A 20,366-nucleotide genomic window follows, 5' to 3' on the forward strand; every position below is an offset into this window, starting at 1 on the left:
GCCCTGAAGATGATCTCAATAAAGATCGAAACGTTGGCACGATAAAGAAAATGTTTTTCTGAAACCTACATCACTCCAGACCGCATCTCACGATTTCTGAATAATTAAGTTTGAAGAAATGTTAAATTCTTATCTTTTTTTGTCCTTATGGATTTTTATTAAATGCTCCTTAAGCTTGGAAGGTTTCTTTGAATCATTTGACATTATTACATAGAAGACATAGGTAAAGTACTATTTCCTGATAATAAAATAAAGCCATATTTCAAATATTAACGTAGTATTGTCAGCATTTTTTCTTCGGCTCGCCCGTACTGTTGTCTGTTAAAAAGGGAATGATATAAGAAAATGTATATATCAAAAGTTTTATTTGCAACAAACCACTGTTACTGCGTAACACAGAAAACAAACACCTTTGTGAGTTCAAATACTTCGATTGAATCTAAAATTTCTAACATTGCATAAATGCATTTGTAAAATTTAAACAATGTTTATAAATCCCAGGCCCTGAAGATGATGTCAATAAAGATTGAAACGTGCCACGATAAAGAAAATGTTTTTCTAAGACCTACGTCACACCAGACCGTATCTCACGATCTCAAAAGAATCTTTTTCTTATTCGTTAGCACGGTTACAGTTACAAGTTACGGCAGTTACTTAGTCGTACTAGTTACTGCTTATCTTATGAGTTCTCTTACTCGTTACCGAGTATTACAATACTGCTAACTTCCATAATAATAAAAATGGATCACAATTTTATTGTTTTTTATTAAGCCTCGCGCGGACCACCTTGACGTTCAGGGTCAAATTTTGGTTTTTCACGGACCCCCTGAATGATACCGGGTAGGGACCACTTTGGGAATCACGGCGCTAGAGTTATTATTGGACCTGATTCCAAACCTAAAGGTCCAAATTTTATATTTTCTTGGAACAAAACAGTTTTTTAAAAAATGGGCTAAGTCTGGGCAAAACAACACCGTTTGACGGTAGTGCCTTTACAGCTGCTTGACTGCACGAAAAAATGCAAATCCGTGCACCTTTTATTTGATTTTTTATCAACTCTTGTGCAAATTCCCTGACACAGAATTATAAACACCCTCTTTTATAATTATAAAGTAATGACTAATATGATTGATAGATTATAGTAGCTAAGCTAGTAGACTTGAGCAGACAACCACGGTATCTGTCAGGCTAAATTTGGTTTAAATCCTTTTTTCTCCAAAATATGATATAAATCAGCACGATCTAACTTCGTCAGTGAGAGGTTTTCCTCTGTTAACTAATACATTAGTTACAATATGGGCTTCTTTACAAGATTGCATATCAGAAAGCTGATCCCCCCCGTGTAAGCAAGCTTCTTATGTGCTCCTCTTCAGTTGGATTGCATGGACCTCAGCTTGGAATATAGCTGTAAACTGTCCAATGGATCCGAGTGAAGAACTTAAGCTTTAACTCTTGTTCTCAGGTTTTTAAATTGTAGGACTTGGATACGGTTTGTCGTATAGATCAATTAAGTACGTCCATGTAGTATCACTGTTTTAATTTTTCTTGTTTAGTAGTGTCTTTTCAGCCAGAGCCAGTGTTCGAGGAGATGGTTTTGTTGGTTACGGATTGCTATGCCTGGGTCTTTAAGGAGAGCAAGTTGAAGGTTATTGGGTGGGTTTGTAGGTCAGTCCTATAAATGGTTTAAAGTAAAGGAGCAAGTGTGTTCCCCTATGACACTCGGACAGTATAAATGTAGACTTTATGTGACCTGGAAATAGCGATCGGAAATGAAGCAGAAGATATCGGGTAAGGGATTTCAGCATAACCGGTGGAAAGCTTGAGCGATATCCAGTAATACACCAGGGTACAGACGCCTGGTGAACGGTCGAATGAAAACTTCGTAAGCCGTATTCTGGATGGTATTTTTTCTATTGCTATTACATTTCGGAGCATGATTTTTTGGCTTTTCTTGGATTTTTCCAAGGTCGGGCTGTAGGCCGATTGATCTGTGGGAGTTAGGGAGATTAGTAGATTGGCGAGGTAGTTGGTGTGTGTCTGATCCTTAAATAATAAAATAAATAATAAATAAAAGTCTGGTAACTAAAAATAATGACACTTTTGGTCCGATGCTCCGGACATGTGTAGTTACATATTTGAAATAACGTTTTTAAATTTTCATAATAAAAATGTCTTTCTAGTACTAAAAAATTGTATAAAATAAAAACGCATTTTTTGAAAAATTATTTAGAAATTATGCAAGTGTAATTACATTTGGAAAATATGAAAAACGTATTAAAAAAATTAAACCTTCAAAATTTTTCAAAATAGAGTACATTTTTAAATTTTCGAAAGTAAAATTACGTTCATCTTTGATTTAACTTTTGGCTTTATAAATATATCTAGTTCGTAACGTGATGTCTCCAGTCTCGAAATGGAACGGGATTATGGGAACATTTAACAGTCCGATGTTAGCAGAGGCGACGATTTGTGAGCTTCCAGGAAAATTTAATTCCAGATGCACATACATATTCGTTTCTGACCATGACGGGTCGGGCTTTCCTCGAAATTTTCTCTTTACATCTTGAAATCTGTAATTCTCTCAAACCCTTCTTACGTTGTTAACTTTTTATTTATTTTCAATAATCTTTTTATGTACGGTCTTGGTTGAAATGAAGTTAGCTGCTCAAGTGATTAGAGCAATTGCATATTGAGCCGAAGGTCGTAGGTTCGAATCCCGCTCGTGACACTAACTTTTCATTTCAACCAACACCTTACATAAAAAGATTAATTAATTGAAAAAAGTATTTTGGTCAATCGGACCACTAAATATAATGGATTTTCAATAATTTTGTTGTTTACTATATTAAATATGGACAAAATATGTAAATTAAGATAAATATGGAAATTCCTCAAAATATTTTGTAAATATGTAAAATAAAATAGGGTTTATTTGCTTCTAAATGCCACGAAACATGAAATAAAACTTTCAAAAACGCTGTACGTGATTCAGAAAAAATAATTGCGAATATATATAAAAACAGTCCCTTCTAATAACATTTAATATTTTTAAGAATAGCGTTACTAGTTCTTTCCGTACTTCTGTCAATCTTTCAGGGAAAGGGATACTAAATTATTGTCTTATCTGGCTTTGTCGTGGGTAAAGAAGTTTTATTTTGATATTTTTTGATCTATTATTATAAGACTTTAATTACAGTTGATTGTTTTTATACTATTTTTTCTATTATAGGAAAAAAATTTTGAAAATGTCTACTTTTTATACGATAATAATAAGTTGATTGTCTATTTATTACATTCTTTCATATGTTTTTGATTCAGTTTTTGTAACGTTTGTTTTGTTCCCAATCTTTTACAGCTGCTATAAAAAAAGCGCTAGCTGAATAGGCTAAACCATCAAAGCACATCTCCTTTGCGTTATGGTATTCAACGCCCCGTCTTTGTTTGTATTACGTTAAAATGTAATTTTTTTCTTCTCTCTCTTCCTATAAACTTTTTTTTTCTTAATTGGGTTTTATTTAAATTTAATAACTCACCAATAAAATCAGCCAAGATGTAATGACATATGAAAACCCCAGCAAAGTACATAGCTCGGTGTTACTTTTATAAATTAAATTTCTCAGAAAGGTCGCCGTTTGATTAATTAAAGATAGGGAGACCAGGCCGATCGGAAAAATATCTGATAAACCAGGACTTGGATCACGCTATTTATTATATACTTTCATATTGACGCAGTACGACCACTGCGAGCTTTTTGAACAAACAGACTATTTTATTTTTTATCGTTCTATAAATCTATTATCCATAGATCGGAAATGCCCCTTTTTTTCAAAGTACACTTTGGGCGCGTCCTATAAATTTTTATTAGGGCATTAAGAGGAGGGCACAGATGTTAGCCTTTTATTTGCCACACTAGCAGTCCTAGGTTCGAATCTTGGCCCAGCCCATGTTTTTTTAATTGAGAATAGTATGAAAGAAGTATTGTATAGTGATTTGACCTCCTGTCCATGACACCCAGCAGGTAGTTGGATGTTAAACCCTTCTGTATGACAAGAATTACTTTATTTTATGAGGGCATAAATGTTAGGGCATCCTCCTTTTATTTGCCACACTAGGAGTCCTAGGTTCGAATCTTGGCCCACCCCATGGCTTTTTAATTGAGAATATGTGAAGAATTACTTTACTTTATGAGGGCACAAAGTCTGCAATCTTGTGGTGAAAGGCTTTCGGAATGGCTGCTAGTGTCGTTTGGGGTTTTAAACAAGGTGAATTCTAAGCCTCTCGCTCTTTGCCATATTTTATAGATAATTTATCAGAATATTCGAGCTGGTGTTAGAATTGTCAACAGGAAAAATTAAAGCGGACCTGGTATGACTGGCTCTCCTTATGGTTACAAAATAAATAAATAAATAAAATAAAAGAAATGTATTGTGACTTATGAAAACAAGTAAACACTAATAAGCAAAAAATTTCAAAATAACAAAGGAAATTTTTGGCTGAATGAAAGATGGAAATTTAAAAATGAAAAATCAGAAATAATTCAAATCTACAAATATTTGGCTGTTTGATTAACGCTGCAGTTAAATTTTAATTTTTAAAAGAACTTTTGGAAAATTATGTTTAAAAAACTAGATTTTGTCATTTCTGATACTGGTCATGGAGACAATAAAACTAGTGATAATTGGAAAAAGCCGAAACGCATCGGTCAGAAAACACGTATAAACGTACAAATCACAAATTATAATTTTTACCTGATAATATAAAAAGTGTATCAAACATAATTGTGGCTCAATTATTAAAAAAAAGTTCCCTTATTTGTATTTAGTTTCAGATGATTGAGAGATGGATTTGGAGACAGAAGGAGGGTGTCACCCAGAGGAGGGTGGGCACAAAAGGGGTAAGAAAAAGAAGCTCGTCCAAGAGGTTTACGACCCTCTCCCCCCGAAGGCCACAGAAGGGAAGAATTTCGAGATTTCCCAAGAACTCGAATATGCAAACAGGTATTTTCCTTTGTAATTATTAGATAAAACATTTTTTTAAATGACAAGCAACAAAAGATAATTTCTACAAAACCCCCCGGGGGTTGTGGACGTTTCCACAGATGTATTTATGCAAATTGTTTTTGTCCATATCCTTGAAAAGGGGCTCCATACGGTTAATTAATGTAATATGTAATAAATGGTATAAAGTATATATTAATAAAAACAAATAACATTATACACACATTATGTTTTAAATTGTTTCAAAAAATACAAATCTCCCATATAAATCTAACAACAATAAATAATAATTACTATAATTATAAATAATGACTACAACCAGTACTACTACTTTAATTATGTAAAAATACAAATGCTAAAATTATTCTAAATACTAAAACTAAATACAATTATTACATATACACAAACAATCAACTTATTTTAATAATCATAACAATATTGAATTCCTTTTGGAAACATAACTAAGTTATTACAATTAATTAAGGTTTTTAGTTGAAATAAAAAAGTCAATGACACGAGCAGGATTCGAACCCACGATCTTCAGCTTGATACGCTGCTGCTCTACCACTTGAGCTATTGTGACCTCGATCCACTCGGACGCCAACTTCCCATCTCAACCCCATCTTTTGAACTTTTGAATTTTCCTTCCTTTTGCCATTTTTCAAATGTCGTGTAATCGGATTGGATTCTCGGCGACAAATGAAATGGCCACGGAGAGCTTTAGTGAAGTATACTTCATTGTAAATCATTAAATTCACTAACTTCGTGGTCCGCTTGACCAATTAATATATTATGATTAATTAAGGTTTTTAGTTGAGATAAAAGAGTCAATGGCACGAGCGGGATTCGAACCCACGATCTTCGGCTTGATTTGCTGCTGCTCTACCACTTGAGCTATCGTGACCTCGATCCACTCGGACACCAACTGGAACATCTCAACCCCACTTTTGAATTTTCCCTCCTTTTTGCCAAAATTCAAAAGGTGGGGTTGAGATGGGAAGTTGGTGTCCGAGTGGATCGAGGTCACGATAGCTCAAGTGGTAGAGCAGCGGCGCATCTAGCCGAAGATTGTGTGTTCGAATCCCCCGCTCGCGCCATTGACTCTTTTATCTCAACTAAAAACCTTAATTAATTGTAATATATTAATTGGTCAAGCAGACCACGAAATTAGGGAATTACTAAGTTATATTTGTGATGTTCCCGAAAGCAACTAATTAGGTTGATTTGATTGAGATTTTTTTGTATCCAGCAAAGAGTAAAACAGACAAAAACAAAAATTATTCTCTTACGATTCAATTGGAAATCAAGCTTCAAAATTTATAAAAATATAGTTTACTCTCTTCTTTTTGTTTTGGTGAGTTTTCACTTCCAGGACCTCGTTGCCATCTTGTAATGTTTTCAATGTACAATTTAAAAAAGTTGTAATGTAGTTACAAACAATGATGAGAAAAGTGTAACTAAAGAAACAAAAATAAAGTTTTTACGAAAATTCAAGATTGTTGAAAGATAAATTTTTTTCAAATTTTTTTCGGTGTTCTAATAAAATAAATGGACTATATAATTGAAAAGCTTGCAATCCAGCGCACCTAAACCCCAAAATAAAAGAGAATCCAACAATACGAGCACACACCAAAGCGCAAAGAAAAGTAAGGGAGTGAATGCGCCGATCTGCGTAAAGCCTTTATTTCGCCACGTTGTGAACACTGGGGAAAACGTGTTAGGAAACATGGGACCCAACAATTGACTCGTCCGCCCAAATACCGTCTTTATATCCGGAGTCATGCCTACTTGCTCCCTGCTCTCTTTGATCAAATATGACACAACGAGTAATTTTTTCTAATAATGGGATACATTCGTGGCTTTTGGCCTAAAAGTAGGTATCCATGTGTCAGATGGGTAAGGCCAATCCTAAACTGGGTTTAGCACGATCCTTTCTTTCCAGACTCGTGTCTCAGACTGACTTGCAAGATCCTATTTGACCTGGCCCTTGGACGCTGCCAACATTTTTAACCGCTCGTGCTTATCACAGTTGCCTCAACTTAAACTGTTACAATTAACTGAAGTTAAGTTAAAACATAAAACTAATTTCGTGGATGATTTAACGAGAATAATACAAAAATCCTTATCACAAACATTGACTCATTCCTGATTGTGACTTTTCACCTGGCAGAATTTCAAAAAGGATAAATATATCAAATTTTTAGAGAAAAAAGTAATTTCTGAAATGAGCCTCGTCATTTAAAATAAATAAATAAATAAAATCTGTTTCAGGATCCTGCAGGCCATAATGAAATTGAAGAATATTCAACCCTTTTATGAGAAGCCGAATCCAGATTCTTTTGGGATGTCTTCATACTATAAAATAGTGAAGGAACCCATGTGGCTTTATGAAGGTAGGCAATTTTTTTAAACAAATATTATAATATCGATTTAATCAAACACCATTCAATACTTTTATAACATTGATATTAAATTTCAATAAACCGAAATTATCGACAAATTATTTATAGTTAAAAGAAAACTGGAAGAGGGTGAATATAACGGGCTAAGCGATTTTGTTAAGGATATGAGGCTCCTTCTTGAAAACTGCTACAGATTTTGGGGTGTTCAACATAGGATAACTAAAAAGGGATTACTTATGGAACATAAACTGGAACAAAGGCTGCAGGAAATTCCCAAGTACATAATTTTTTATTTGTAATGTTACGCTGTAGCGTTAACGTTTATTTATTATTTAGACCCTTGTTGGATAAGTTAAACAGAGAAAACCCTGACAACAATCAGGAGGTCGACGTCGTTAATAACGAAGTACAAAACTTGCCCTTTGTTCCAAATGAGATTGTAGATTTGGACGATTATGAGGAAAACGATGAGGCAGAAGCGCCTGTGGACCAGGAAAATCAAAAGGACCAAGAGGATATGAACGATATGGAAGAAAATGAAAGTAACAGTGGTGATTTTGACGAAGACAGTAACAATTCTACAGTATATTCATCATCTGTCGTTTATTACACTACCAAAGGTATTTTCAATTAATAAAATAACTTGAGATAACTAATAAAACCGGTTCTATTCAGTCTTTCAGTCAAAAATATTGGAAAAAGTTTTAAAAAATGAGGTTGATGAGGAAGATGAAGCGGATGATAGTGAAGAGGCAAAGGAACTGGAGCAAAAGATGCTCAGCTGGGAAAGAGAGAACCTTGTTACTGAAGAGATTCAACAAGAAATAAGGAAAATGTGGCAGGTAAAGTCTTAAATAATTCATGTTTTTCATCTCTTCATGTCTACTTGACTACTTAATTAAGCACAAGTTGGCATTCATGAAGTACATTCACATCCACACTTCTCTATGTTAACAACACCTAAAAAAACACAAATTTTTAAGAGATGATTTGCCCCATTAGAGGGTGAACAGTGTACAATTTTGCTTTATGCTAGAATTGTATTATTAATTCACTAATTTCGTGGTCCGCTTGACCAATTGATATATCCACTCGGACACTAATTTCCCGATCGAGGATCGAGGTCACGATAGCTCAAGTGGTAGAGCAGCGGCGTGTCTAGCCGAAGATCGTGGGTTCGAATCCCGCTCGTGCCATTGACTTTTTTATCTCAACTAAAAACCTTAATTAATTGTAATATATTAATTGGTCAAGCGGACCACGAAATTAGTGAATTTAATGATTTACAATGAAGTATACTTCACTAAAGCTCTCCATGGCCATTTCATTTGTCGTCGAGAATCCAATCCGATTACACGACATTTGAAAAATGGCAAAAAGGAGGGAAAATTCAAATGGTGGGGTTGAGATGGGAAATTAGTGTCCGAGTGGATCGAGGTCACGATAGCTCAAGTGGGAGAGCAACGGCGTATCTAGCCGAAGATCGTGTGTTCGAATCCCGCTCGTGCCATTGACTTTTTAATCTCAACTAAAAACTTTTATTAATTGTAATGTATTATTTATATTGTCATTAAATAAAAGAAGTCTTTATTTTCTAGCTTGCAGAAATTGGCCATTTTTTAAAACTTACATTTGAAGTTTTAAATGTCGAAGAAATGACACAGTACGAGGTTGAAAGGATGCTGTTGATGCCAAGGGAGTCATTGACCCTCACGACTCTTATGACTTCAATGCTCAGGTATATCTTCACATTAGGTTAAAATTATCTGCAAAAATTAAACATTGAGATGGATTTTTCAGTCCTGAAATAAAGCGTGCTTCTCTCGATGAATCTCCTCTCATGCCGTATGAAGTGTGGACTGGCAAATTGAGCAGAAAAATAGAAGAGTGGCTTGGAGTGTTTTATTTGTCCAATGACAGGCTAGAGGTATTTTTTTTACATCAGATCAAAACAATATTTTATTTGTGAGATTGTTAACACAGTTTGTGAGATTGTTAGATTCATGTTAGTGTGTATATTCAGATTTTTCCCCTTAGTGGTTTGGTCTTGTCGATGTTTTGTCTTAAGGTGGCCATTCACGATCGCTCCAAAAGGATCCGCGCCAAGCCTTACAGCTCCATTTGGAGTGCCTGAAATTTGAGGAGGTATTTACGGCTGCTCCACAGCCAATCACTCCGAACGTCATCTGGTGAATTACCTTCTCAAAATGGATGACAATCTCTTGTGCTGCTGTTTGTTTATATATTAAAAGCAAAAAACCAAAGAGGAAATGGGGTAAGAAGTGGCTCCTGAACAAAAGCCGTAATACCCTTAGCTTGATGAAAGATCTTTCCCTTGAACCCGCTGATTGGAGGAACTATTTAAGGATGGATGAAACATCTTATTTATTCATTATATTTAGTGTCTATTGACCAAATTACTCCTTTCAATTAATTAATCTTGTTTTGTAAGGTTTTGGTTGAAATAAAAAAGCTAGTGCCACGAGCGGGATTTGAATCCATGACCTTCAGATAAATACACCACTGCTCAACCACTTGAACTATCGTGACTTCGATCCTCTTGGACACCAAAAAAGGCAAAAAGAGGGAAAATTTGAAAGGTTGTAGGTTAAGATGGGGAGTTGGTGCCCGAGTGGATCGAACTATTGAAGTCACGATAGCTCAAGTGGTTAGTGCAGCAGCGTATTTAGCCGAATGTCGTGGATTCAAATCCCTTGTGACACTATTTTTTCATTTCAACCAAAACCTTACAAAAAAAGATTAACGTCTTATTTATATTTACTCCAGTTTATTACCCCCTTGATTAGAAAACAAAAGACAGTCATGAGAGAAATCATCACTCTACATGAAAGGTTGGCAATCACATTACGATTTCTCACTACAGAGATGAACTATGAAGAACTTAAGTTCTCAACTACGATTTCTCACTACAGGGATGAACTATGAAGAACTTAAGTTCTCAACTACGATTTCTCACTACAGGGATGAACTATGAAGAACTTAAGTTCTCAACTACGATTTCTGCTCAATGCTTAGGGGTTATCAATACCGCATCTCTCGTTGCATTTGTATCCTTTGTTTTGAAAACGTTGACCAACTGGTTGAGAATCGAATTTCTTTTATTAATATCGTGGTAATCATTGTCCACCACCTTCCATAAACATGGTAAATTTTCATACAATTCAATCAAGTCAACAATAAAATCTCGATTGGATGTCATTGCCCATAGAGCATAAACATTTTTGACTTTTTGAGAATGTACAATGGAGATGTTTGCTCAGTGACAGAAAGACGGAGACTGCACCAGAAAAAACGCGGGTTTTTCCATTCACGACCAAGCCAGCGCTCCAATATTCCACCATTCACGCCAGGCTTTCCCATTCACGAATGCGCTGTTAATGTTTGGAGTGGCGTGATAGAATTTGGACGGTTGAATATTCAGCATAGCCGGGCACGCAAGTTGAGTTTTGCCATTGACAAAGTTTTTAGAACGGCGTTGCACCATTTGGTGACTAAACTAGGAGCGATCGTGAATGGCCAATTTTAGTAATTTTTCTTTTATGATTGTGGCTAATTTCTTGAATTAGTTTGTATGATTCCTTCCCAATGTATATGAATGTGGTCCATTTAGTTTTATTTAAAATATTTAATTTGTCATTTTTAGGTTTATGAAAAAATAGGTATTGAACCTTATTTCTGGGATGTTATTAGACTGACCAATCCCTTAACCGAAAAGAGATTCCATGAAATAAGTTTCTTCCAGAGAGTGTATATAGTGAAATCTCTTTGCAACAACCTTTTGGTAAATATTTTTACTATAAAATCCCAAAATTGTCTTTATCTGTCTAATACAATAATTTTCAGCATACAAATAAAACAATCCAAGATTTATTTAATGAAGAAAATCCACTTGTTGAGGGTATCCGACCTGTCGTTCTTGGTAAAGACGCTGAGGGAAGTAAGTACATATCACTTCCTTTCTTGCCAGAAATCAGGATATACAAGGAGACGAAAGTTTTAAATAAAACTGTACGTAATAAAAAAAATGGCTGTTTAAATTTTACATGTAATTGACAAACTTTCTTTAGTTGTCGCAGTGGCGTACTCCAGAGGGCTGTGTTTTTAAACTACAAAAATTCCACATCACTCCTGTTTGGGATGAAGACGGTATATAAAAAATATATTAATAATTGTTAAACTATTTAAAAAATAATTATTTAAAAATTATTAGAGCAACAGATTAACGTCGCACCGTCGGAAACATTCAGTTTGATTGCCGACGACTTAGACAGTCTTATCGCTCTGATCGAGGAATCTAAGGAGAATGAACTTTTTAGTTTAGTGACAAAATTGAATCAGTACCAAAAGGAAGCGAGGTCGTACAGGATAAAATGTGACGGCCTGAGAGCTTTGTACCAGCAATGGAACAATTACCAAAACAGGTGATTTAACATTTTATTTACTTTTTACTGAATAATATATTTTTGAAAATAATATTGTCCTTTTATTTTTTTTTTAAACTTTATTTAAGGCCTCCTGAATATTTCACCAATATGCTGAACCTTTGGCTAAGAACTGAAAAACCTGTGGTACAGACAGTGCAATCTAATCCCAACGAATCTGGAGATTTGGGAGAAAGCAGTAGCTGTGTCTTAGGTAATTGCCTTTTTCAATGTCTCGTAACATTGACCTTTATTTATCATTCTTTTTTAAATAAAAATCATTCAGTCGTTACAACCGGTATCTTTAAATTTGCGATTTTTGTTATAGGGAAAAGAAGAAGTGTGACAATGTCTTTTAAGGGTTTCAATTCCGATGCAGATGACTTTTTTGATAGCGATTCGGACTGGGAAGCTAATCATAAGAAACGGCGTAGAAGGGGGCCGAAAAAGAAAGCCAAAGAGTCAAAAGAACAAAAAATGGAATTTAATAGTACCAGCAATAGCATTATTGAAAATAATGATAGTAGTATGGCATCGGAGGGTGTTAATGAAAGTTTTCAACAGGCAGGTTCCAAACAGGTTGACTTCGAAGAGACAAAGCCTACGCTTTCTGAACTAAACGCATACATGGCTAAGGCTGAGAATAAAAATAATATTGAAAAGTTAGACACACCGACACCTTCGATTCGAGTCGTACCCCTTGCTAAAATGAAAGAAGAAAAAGCCGATGATGTGATATGTATAAGCTCAGATGAAGATAAAGATGATGATGTTGTCCTCAGTGGTGCAAATCAAATTAAGAAAACAATTACAAATGTTCAGTCATTAACTCAGCAGGTTACAGTTCAGCAAGTATCTCTTTTACACATGCCAGAAGTTAAAAAACAGGTGTTGGTACCGGTCTCTAACCAGAGTTCGGTGACGCCGATGAGGATACAGAGGCCAAGATCATTTCCTACGCAAGAAACAAGGCAGAGGGCTGTAACGATACAAAATGTCCGTGTACCAATGCCCCAAACACCAGTGTTCCCTCAGAACAGAGGAAGAATTGTAATGCCATCTCCGATGAAGCAACAGCAGGTAGTCATGCCTCAGCCTATACCAGCTGCTGGGGCGCAGCAGCAAACATGGCAGAGATCTCCTCGACAACAGTCTCCACGTCAGCAATACCAGTACAGTCCTAGAGCAAGGACGCCTACCTCCCCGATGACGAGGATGAGGACTCCGACAACACCCGTTAACAACAGGGCGATGACTTCCCCAAGGCAGATGACGCCCAGGGCGTTGTTTAACAGTCCTAATAGAGCCCAACAGAGGGCTGTACCTGCCCCGATCAATTCTTCTCCCGATACTATCGAAGGAATGTTAACAGTAGGAAGTGATCCTGACGGTACTTATCGGTATAGAGTGAAGCTATCAGACGGTGGCATCATCAACTTATCAAGGGCAGAAGTCGAAGATATTCGTCAGAAGAATAATGGCATTCTTCCGCAAAAAGTCAATGTCCCATTAGTCAAGAGAAAAGGATTCTAATGAATAAAAAACTGATAGTTGTTTGTAAATAATTTAACTGATTAAGTAAAACTGGATCATTTTTTTATATTTCTTTTTTAATGAGCACAAAACTGTGTTTTTCATCACATTTACTAGTTAATTGCATTCCTAGAACTATTCTGATGTTCAAGTTAGTATATTCCTTTTAACATGTGCCATGAAAGCAACTTAAAAATTATTATATTTGTTAACCAGTAATTTCAAGTTCCCCAAGAAACTTCAAAGTTCAGAATTGGATCAATTTTCTTTGTGTAAGTATTGTAATATATAAAATTATATATACATTTTGTAAATACATTAAATTTTCAAATTGAAAATGTGGGTTTAAAAATTTATTTGTTTGATAAAAAAAAAAATTTTCTAATAGTATACTTTTATTTATTTATCGTGGGTAATATATTTTAAAAAATGTATTGCATTACAGAATAATAAAGGTATAATATTTTTTTTTGATTATTTTGTTTTAATTGGTCTTAACTAACCCAATCAAACTCAGTGTGGCTCGTGAGGCTATATGAACCGGGATCGTTGAAACCTAAAGCAGAACTATTCTGGAAATGTGCAGAGTTGAACTTATACAAAATCAAGATTAAAAAACAAAACATTGTAGTAATAAATTAATTCTTTATTTTTAGAAGACAAGTAATAAAATATGAATTACAATAACATTTGAAATTAGTTCTCCTTTGAGCTTGGAACAGCTTTTGAGTGAGTGTTAAATTGAAAAGATGACGGTTGATACTAAAATATTTCCATTTATGCACGAGTGACAAACAGAAAAATATTTACACAAGTTACAACCAATAATTAACAAAATAAAAATTTTATTTTCAACATTAAATAAATAAAATTAATCATTACTATAAAATCAAAAATCACCTTGTTAACATTATCTTGTAATAAAATTAAGACAAAAAATTAATCCATTTTTAATTTAAATATTAAATCATTGTTCGATGTTAAAAAATTTCTTTCATAACTAATTTTAAAAATTTCTAAAAGCTACCCTTCCTTATACTTTGTTAATTTTTAAAACATATTTATTAACTAATAAAACAATTTAGGCTAATCAATGACTCAGTTTAAGTAAATTACACTTACTAAATAAATAAATTGGCACTTCACAAGCCTAGGCAGCGCTAAAAACATATTAATATGACTTTTTTTTTCTACCACTATTGGGTTTTGATTGAAAGAGATATGGCCTGGATTTGCACTAATCTTAAAACCCTGTAAGCCAGTTTTTTATGCTGCTTTGATCTGAAAATAAATATGAGCTACAGCTGATAGACGACGTTAGTATTTAAAATTCCACCGTTATACAAATCTATTATGAAAAATACTCTAAACAGGGTTAGGCACCAATATATAAGTTTTAAACTTTGAGCACTAGTTAATTTAACATTTATTAGCCGACCGTTTAAAATTGAATAGTTAAAATGAGGTAAACATTCATAAAACTTTTAAAAAGAGCTATTTGTAACAATATTCTAATTGAAATCTAGATCTCCGATGAATGAAAACCGTTTATTTTGTGCATTGTATCACATGCGCCATCTCAATTTGAAACGGTAAAACTGCGCATTAAGAACCTTAAACCGTCGATTCGGTTTAAATAAAGCTCAATTGCAAAGCTTCGCTGTATAATTAACTCAAGATTGAAACAACCTGTATCGAAATAAATTAATTGAAAAGTGTACGTTTAAAAATTACGCCCTTGATAGAACGGTTGTCAGGCCATTTAAGTAAATCGATGATCTCATTTAGTCGTAATTGAAACTAATAATTGTACCATGGCTGCCTGCGCACCCAGCGTAACCTGATTCCTGCAACAGTGCGAATCTTGATCGAAGCCGCCTCAGCAGCCCTCACAGTCTCTTTCACCGACTGCATGAGATTTTGTGCGTTTCCGACAAGCATGTCTGTCGCTTCCTGATCTTCCTCAGTGCCTATATGAAAATATTTGTAAAATTAATAACAAAAAAAACAATTGTTTAAAATGCACCTTTACTAATTTGATTGCGTACAATATTTTTTAATGAAAACAAGGCTTAATTTTTTTAAAAAATTTCATGCAGAATGAGGCAACTAGCAAGACAAAAAAAAATGGTAATTTTATGGAACAATATAAATTATTTGATAGTTTAAAAAATATTAAGATCTTAAGGCATCTCTTGATTCAACTTTTGTTGATTGTATAAATGCTACTTGAATTAGCTTCAGGTTTTTGATGTTACTCAAACATGTTTTGTCATCTTTAGTGAGAAACTTGTTTTTACAATTTCATTTCTTGCTAAAAAAAACAACAACAATATTTTAGCCTATGTCAGTAACTCAGCAAAGTAGGATAAAATTTTTTCAAGGAAGAAACAAAGTTGATATAGGTTTATAAAAACTGCTGAATACAAATTTTGGGCAAATATTTTTTTTTCTTAAATTTTTTACCTTTGATTTAGTTTTGAAAATTTCAATTTCACTAATCTACTGGTAACTCTACAGTGGTTTTTCATTAAAAATTACTTTACAATTAATTAAGGTTTTTAGTTGAGATAAAAAAGTCAATGGCATGAGCGGGATTTGAACCCACGATCTTTGGCTTGATACGCCGCTGGTCTACCACCTGAGCTATCGTGACCTCGATCCACTCGGAAATCAACTTCCTATCTCAACCCCACCTTATGAGTTTTCCCTCCAAAGTTTTCCAAGTGGTAGAGCAGCGGCGTATTTAGCCAAAGGTCGTGGGTTCGAATCCCGCTCGTGCCATTAACTTTTTTTCATCTCAACTAAAAACCTTAATTAATTGTAATGTATTAATTGGTCAAGCAGACCACAAAATAGTGAATTTAATGATTAAAAATTACTTTTGATCTAAGGTCTTGGTCGAGATGAAAAGTTAGTGTCACAAGCAGGATTCGAACCCACGACCTTTAGCTAAATATGCCGCTGCTCTAACCGCTTGAGCTATCGGACTTTGAACCACTCGGTCTCCAACTCCTCATTTCAACCCACAACCTTTCAAATTTTCCCCTTTTTTGCCATATTTTCAAATGTAGTGTAATCAAGATTTGATGATCAGTGACTTATAAAATGGCCAAGGGGAGCTGTTCGCAAAGTAATTACTTCTGTAATTTAATATTAATTTCATATATGTTTAACAGACAAAATTGACCGTGTGAATTATTTCAATTGATTATACTTTTTATCTAAGGCCGTGGTTTCGAATCCCGCTCGTGACGCTTTTTCATCTTAACCAAGGCCTTAGATAAAAAGTATAATTAACTGAAATAATTAATATGGTCAATTATGACAATTAAACATACATGGGCTTATATGTTAAATGTGATAGCACAAATGTTGCCTCTGTAAATAAATCAGAAGCGGAGATATAAAAAATAAAATGTTTTGTGGTTTTTTTGTTTGATGATTCCATCCTCTTTTTCTCATTCATAAAGATATTTTGGATAGAAATGCAGTGGAGTTATGAATTTGTAAGTCAAAAAACAGGACATAGAAGGAAAAAAAATTCCCAGGCTTGAGCGCAAAAATGTGTACTTTTTGTTTGTCATAAAAATTTTCATAACTTTAAAGGATGTTCAAAACGAACTCAATATATATAAATTTAATCTACTTTTATTGCAAGCATACTTTCGTTTTTGTAATCTTTTATTTAGATAATCTCATTGAAATGAACCTTCTGTAATTCCAGTATCTAAAGGGGTACTGGGCAAAGTTTTAAATCCCTTATTATTTTCTCTTTTCTTGTCCGATATCGAATAACTTAATAGAAATAACTACTTGTTTGATTTTTTACTAACTCTGTTCAGTTTACCATTATATAAAAATAAGGATTTGCGTAATAACTTTGAAATAATTGCATAACAAAGGCATAAACACATATTTATGGCACTTCGGGTTCATTAGCAAGAATGGACAGATATGTTTAATTTTGACTTAGTATCAGTGATAAGTTTAATTAAAAATGGTGATAGCCACCGCTTTTGATATGTTTCAACTTTTCACGTTTCAACTTGAAAAGAAAGATTCATGACTTAAACGAAGTAAATTTCACAGGAGCCAATTTTAGTTGATCAACAAAATTTGAATTGGGAAAACGAGCCTTTAAATTTTAAAATTCACTATTAACAATAATTATGGGAAGTTAGTGTCCGAGGTCACGATAGCTCAAGTGGTAGAGTATCTAGCCGAAGATCGTGGGTTCGAATCCCACTCGTGACACTGACTTTTTTATCTCAACTAAAAACCTTAATTAATTGTAATATATTAATTGGCCAACAGACCACGAAATTAGTGAATTTAATGAATTAAATTGAAGTATATTTCACTAAAACTCTCTGTGGCCATTTCATTTGTCACCGCAAATCAAATAGATTACACGACATTTGAAAAATGGCAAAAAGGAGGGAAAATTCAACAAGTGGGGTTGAGAGGGGAAGTTGGTTTCCGAGTGGATCGAGGTCACGATAGCTCAAGTGGAAGAGGAGCGGCGTATCTAGCCGAAGATCGTGGGTTCGAATCCCGCTCGTGCCATTGACTTTTTTATCTGAACTAAAAACTTTAATTAACTGTAATATATTAATTGGTCTAGCAGACCATGAAATTAGTTAAATTAACAATAATTAATTACATAAAAATAATCAATCAGAGATTAAATAAACTTCAAATAGGGGAAAAATTGATGGAAAAAAGCTGGTAAGTTTGAAGCATTGTTTCTAAAAAAATTAGCCAGATAAAATAATTAAGAATGATAAGTAAAAATAATAAATAATGATAAAAATAACCTGTAGTTCTTAATAGTATAAATGTTCTTAAATATATTTAAGAAATAAGTGCTGACTACCTAAGCAATTATTTTTATTACATGCATCTAGATGCTGTAAGGAATTAAATCAAACTTACTCGACCCAATCAACATATCTTCCAAGGATGCACCAAACATATTTCAATTATACTAATTTTATGAAAAAAATTTATTTAATAACTTTTGCGTTTTTAAACAAAGCAAATGTATTTTTCTAAATATATTTTCAATCAAGAAGAGGAAAAACATGCCATTTTTAAATTCATGCTTTATCATGCTTCTTTTTTTTTGTGATGCGGTTTTAAAGGGAATGCCTCAAGCCTGCCACTTTGACACGATAATAAAATGCAAAAACGGTGCAGCAAATGCACGGAAAAAGGTGAAAAAATTACCGCCTTCCAGTTCCGCCAATTCCCTCCTTGGAATCATTTCTGCAATATATACACCCAATATTTACACCAAAGCAAACCATACAGCATAAGTGTATTTACTTTTTATGTGAAGGCATTTGGTACAATCAAATTTGCGATAAGTTCGTTACATGCTGTTCATAAAGAAAAACAACCCAAGCTTTATTTATTTATTTTTTTTGTACGCTTCCTTTCCATACATGATTTTTAAAAAAAAACGTTTTGTTCTTACTTTTGACAAAAGGTTATTTATTTACTACCGGACCATATATGAAGCAATGATTTAATCTTATTTACACCGCTTAAATCACATTCAATTATTTTTTAAATGTGCAATTTGCACGTCTCCAAACAAATATTTAAGTTCTTGTGAGAAGCAATTTAAATTATTGCTATGAAAATATGTACAAAGGCAGCATATTACATATCTTTAAATTTTTATGGGTCACATTTTATAAATGAGAATATGTTAATATATTGAACTTTCAACAACTCCATAACATGCAAAGTACATACATTCTCAATTTATATTTCCCTAAGCTTTTTTTTCACCCAAAAACCCAGACAATAAACATTTTTTTGTAAATCTGTAGCTTCGATGTTTCTGATCATCTGTTCTCATTATCCTCACTTGATGCTTGAAAATTGATGTCTCATCTGTCAGATCAAAGGAGCGAGGATAGGCACATCAGAATGATCGGAAATGACCCAAATAGACTTGTTTGAAAGAAAAAAGTAATGGGTTGGTAAGTTCGTTCAGTTTTAGCAGTATTAAAAATTTACGCTGCTCTACCTACTTCTGTTGTATTGTAACCATACTACGCTACTGCATAATTGAAAGGTAATATTTAACAATACATAACGTTTTAATGAATTTAACTTTGGAATACATCAGTCGCTAGTGCAAGACAATAGGAGGAAATAACATGTATTACTGGCAAATTTGGTTTTTTATTTCAAAAAACGATATGCAGCGCATATGGGGAATATGTCTTAACAGAATGTAAGTGGAAAATTTTGTCAACGACACGACCTAGGCCAATTATCTAAACGAGATTGATTTGAGTGGTGTGAAAGACAATTGACAAAAATCTGCCACAAACATCGTGGGAAATTGCTGCAGCATTAAACATATGATATATCCCGAGCGTTTAAAGCCAATTTGCCAATTTGACTGCCTCGATATCCATTTTTGATTCGCTGCAACGTTGCCAAGAAAAAGACTTATTTTTAGGGACAAAAGGACGATGAAAGGACAAAAAGGACAATTGCTGTAAACAACCTCAAAAGGATAAAAAATTATGCTTTCTGTGTAGTGGGATTTTAAAGGTGTTGTTTTCAGGGTATCTATGGCCACAACGGTTTAGTCATTGACACGGTGTTCATCACTGTAGAGATATAGGTCCCGGGTTCGAATCCAGCGGCCCTGCATTCAAACATGACATACCTACGATTTTTTTTTTTTTTTCAAAAACACTGGCACCCCGAGGGTTCAAATAACCTCATAGTTGAAATACCCTAATTTAAATTAAAATTTTTAGTAGATGAAAAAAAGTTAATGGCAGGAGAGGGATTCAAACCCACGACCTTCAGCTAGATACGCCGCTGCTCTACCACCTGAGCTATCGTGACCTCGATCCACTCAGACATCAACTCCCTATCTCAACCCCACCTTATGAGTTTTCCCTCCTTTTGCCATTTTTCAAATGTCGTGTAATCGTTTTGGATTCTTGACTACAATT

General features: G+C 34.1%; 2 protein-coding genes across 8 annotated transcripts in view; one reads left to right on the forward strand and one right to left on the reverse strand.

Annotated features, from left to right (window-relative positions):
* Window positions 1-13,713, forward strand: part of LOC106661050 — a 39,583-nt gene extending 25,870 nt beyond the window's left edge. For 2 of the 4 annotated variants that reach the window (XM_014384172.2, XM_014384154.2), the window contains exons 2-14: window positions 4,823-4,997; window positions 7,269-7,390; window positions 7,508-7,676; window positions 7,736-8,019; window positions 8,075-8,241; window positions 8,998-9,137; window positions 9,200-9,326; window positions 11,064-11,201; window positions 11,264-11,428; window positions 11,488-11,566; window positions 11,631-11,841; window positions 11,931-12,055; window positions 12,170-13,713. In XM_014384172.2, the coding sequence (XP_014239658.1) occupies window positions 4,840-4,997; window positions 7,269-7,390; window positions 7,508-7,676; window positions 7,736-8,019; window positions 8,075-8,241; window positions 8,998-9,137; window positions 9,200-9,326; window positions 11,064-11,201; window positions 11,264-11,428; window positions 11,488-11,566; window positions 11,631-11,841; window positions 11,931-12,055; window positions 12,170-13,374 (3,090 nt within the window). In that variant the 5' untranslated portion in view covers window positions 4,823-4,839 and the 3' untranslated portion in view covers window positions 13,375-13,713. The remainder of the gene's footprint in view (window positions 1-4,822; window positions 4,998-7,268; window positions 7,391-7,507; window positions 7,677-7,735; window positions 8,020-8,074; window positions 8,242-8,997; window positions 9,138-9,199; window positions 9,327-11,063; window positions 11,202-11,263; window positions 11,429-11,487; window positions 11,567-11,630; window positions 11,842-11,930; window positions 12,056-12,169) is intronic. The other 2 variants (XM_024228350.1, XM_014384162.2) reach the window with 1 other exon arrangement.
* An 852-nt stretch (window positions 13,714-14,565) lies between these two features.
* LOC106661061 (vinculin) overlaps window positions 14,566-20,366 on the reverse strand; it is a 31,465-nt gene continuing 25,664 nt past the window's right edge. For 2 of the 4 annotated variants that reach the window (XM_014384203.2, XM_014384187.2), the window contains 2 exons: window positions 18,607-18,645; window positions 14,566-15,344 (listed from right to left, as the gene is read on the reverse strand). In XM_014384203.2, the coding sequence (XP_014239689.1) occupies window positions 15,175-15,344; window positions 18,607-18,645 (209 nt within the window). In that variant the 3' untranslated portion in view covers window positions 14,566-15,174. The remainder of the gene's footprint in view (window positions 15,345-18,606; window positions 18,646-20,366) is intronic. The other 2 variants (XM_014384212.2, XM_014384196.2) reach the window with 1 other exon arrangement.

Source organism: Cimex lectularius, unplaced genomic scaffold, assembly GCF_000648675.2.
Source record: "Cimex lectularius strain Harlan isolate CLEC.00 unplaced genomic scaffold, Clec_2.1 scaffold1, whole genome shotgun sequence".
Lineage (NCBI taxonomy): Eukaryota > Metazoa > Arthropoda > Insecta > Hemiptera > Cimicidae > Cimex > Cimex lectularius.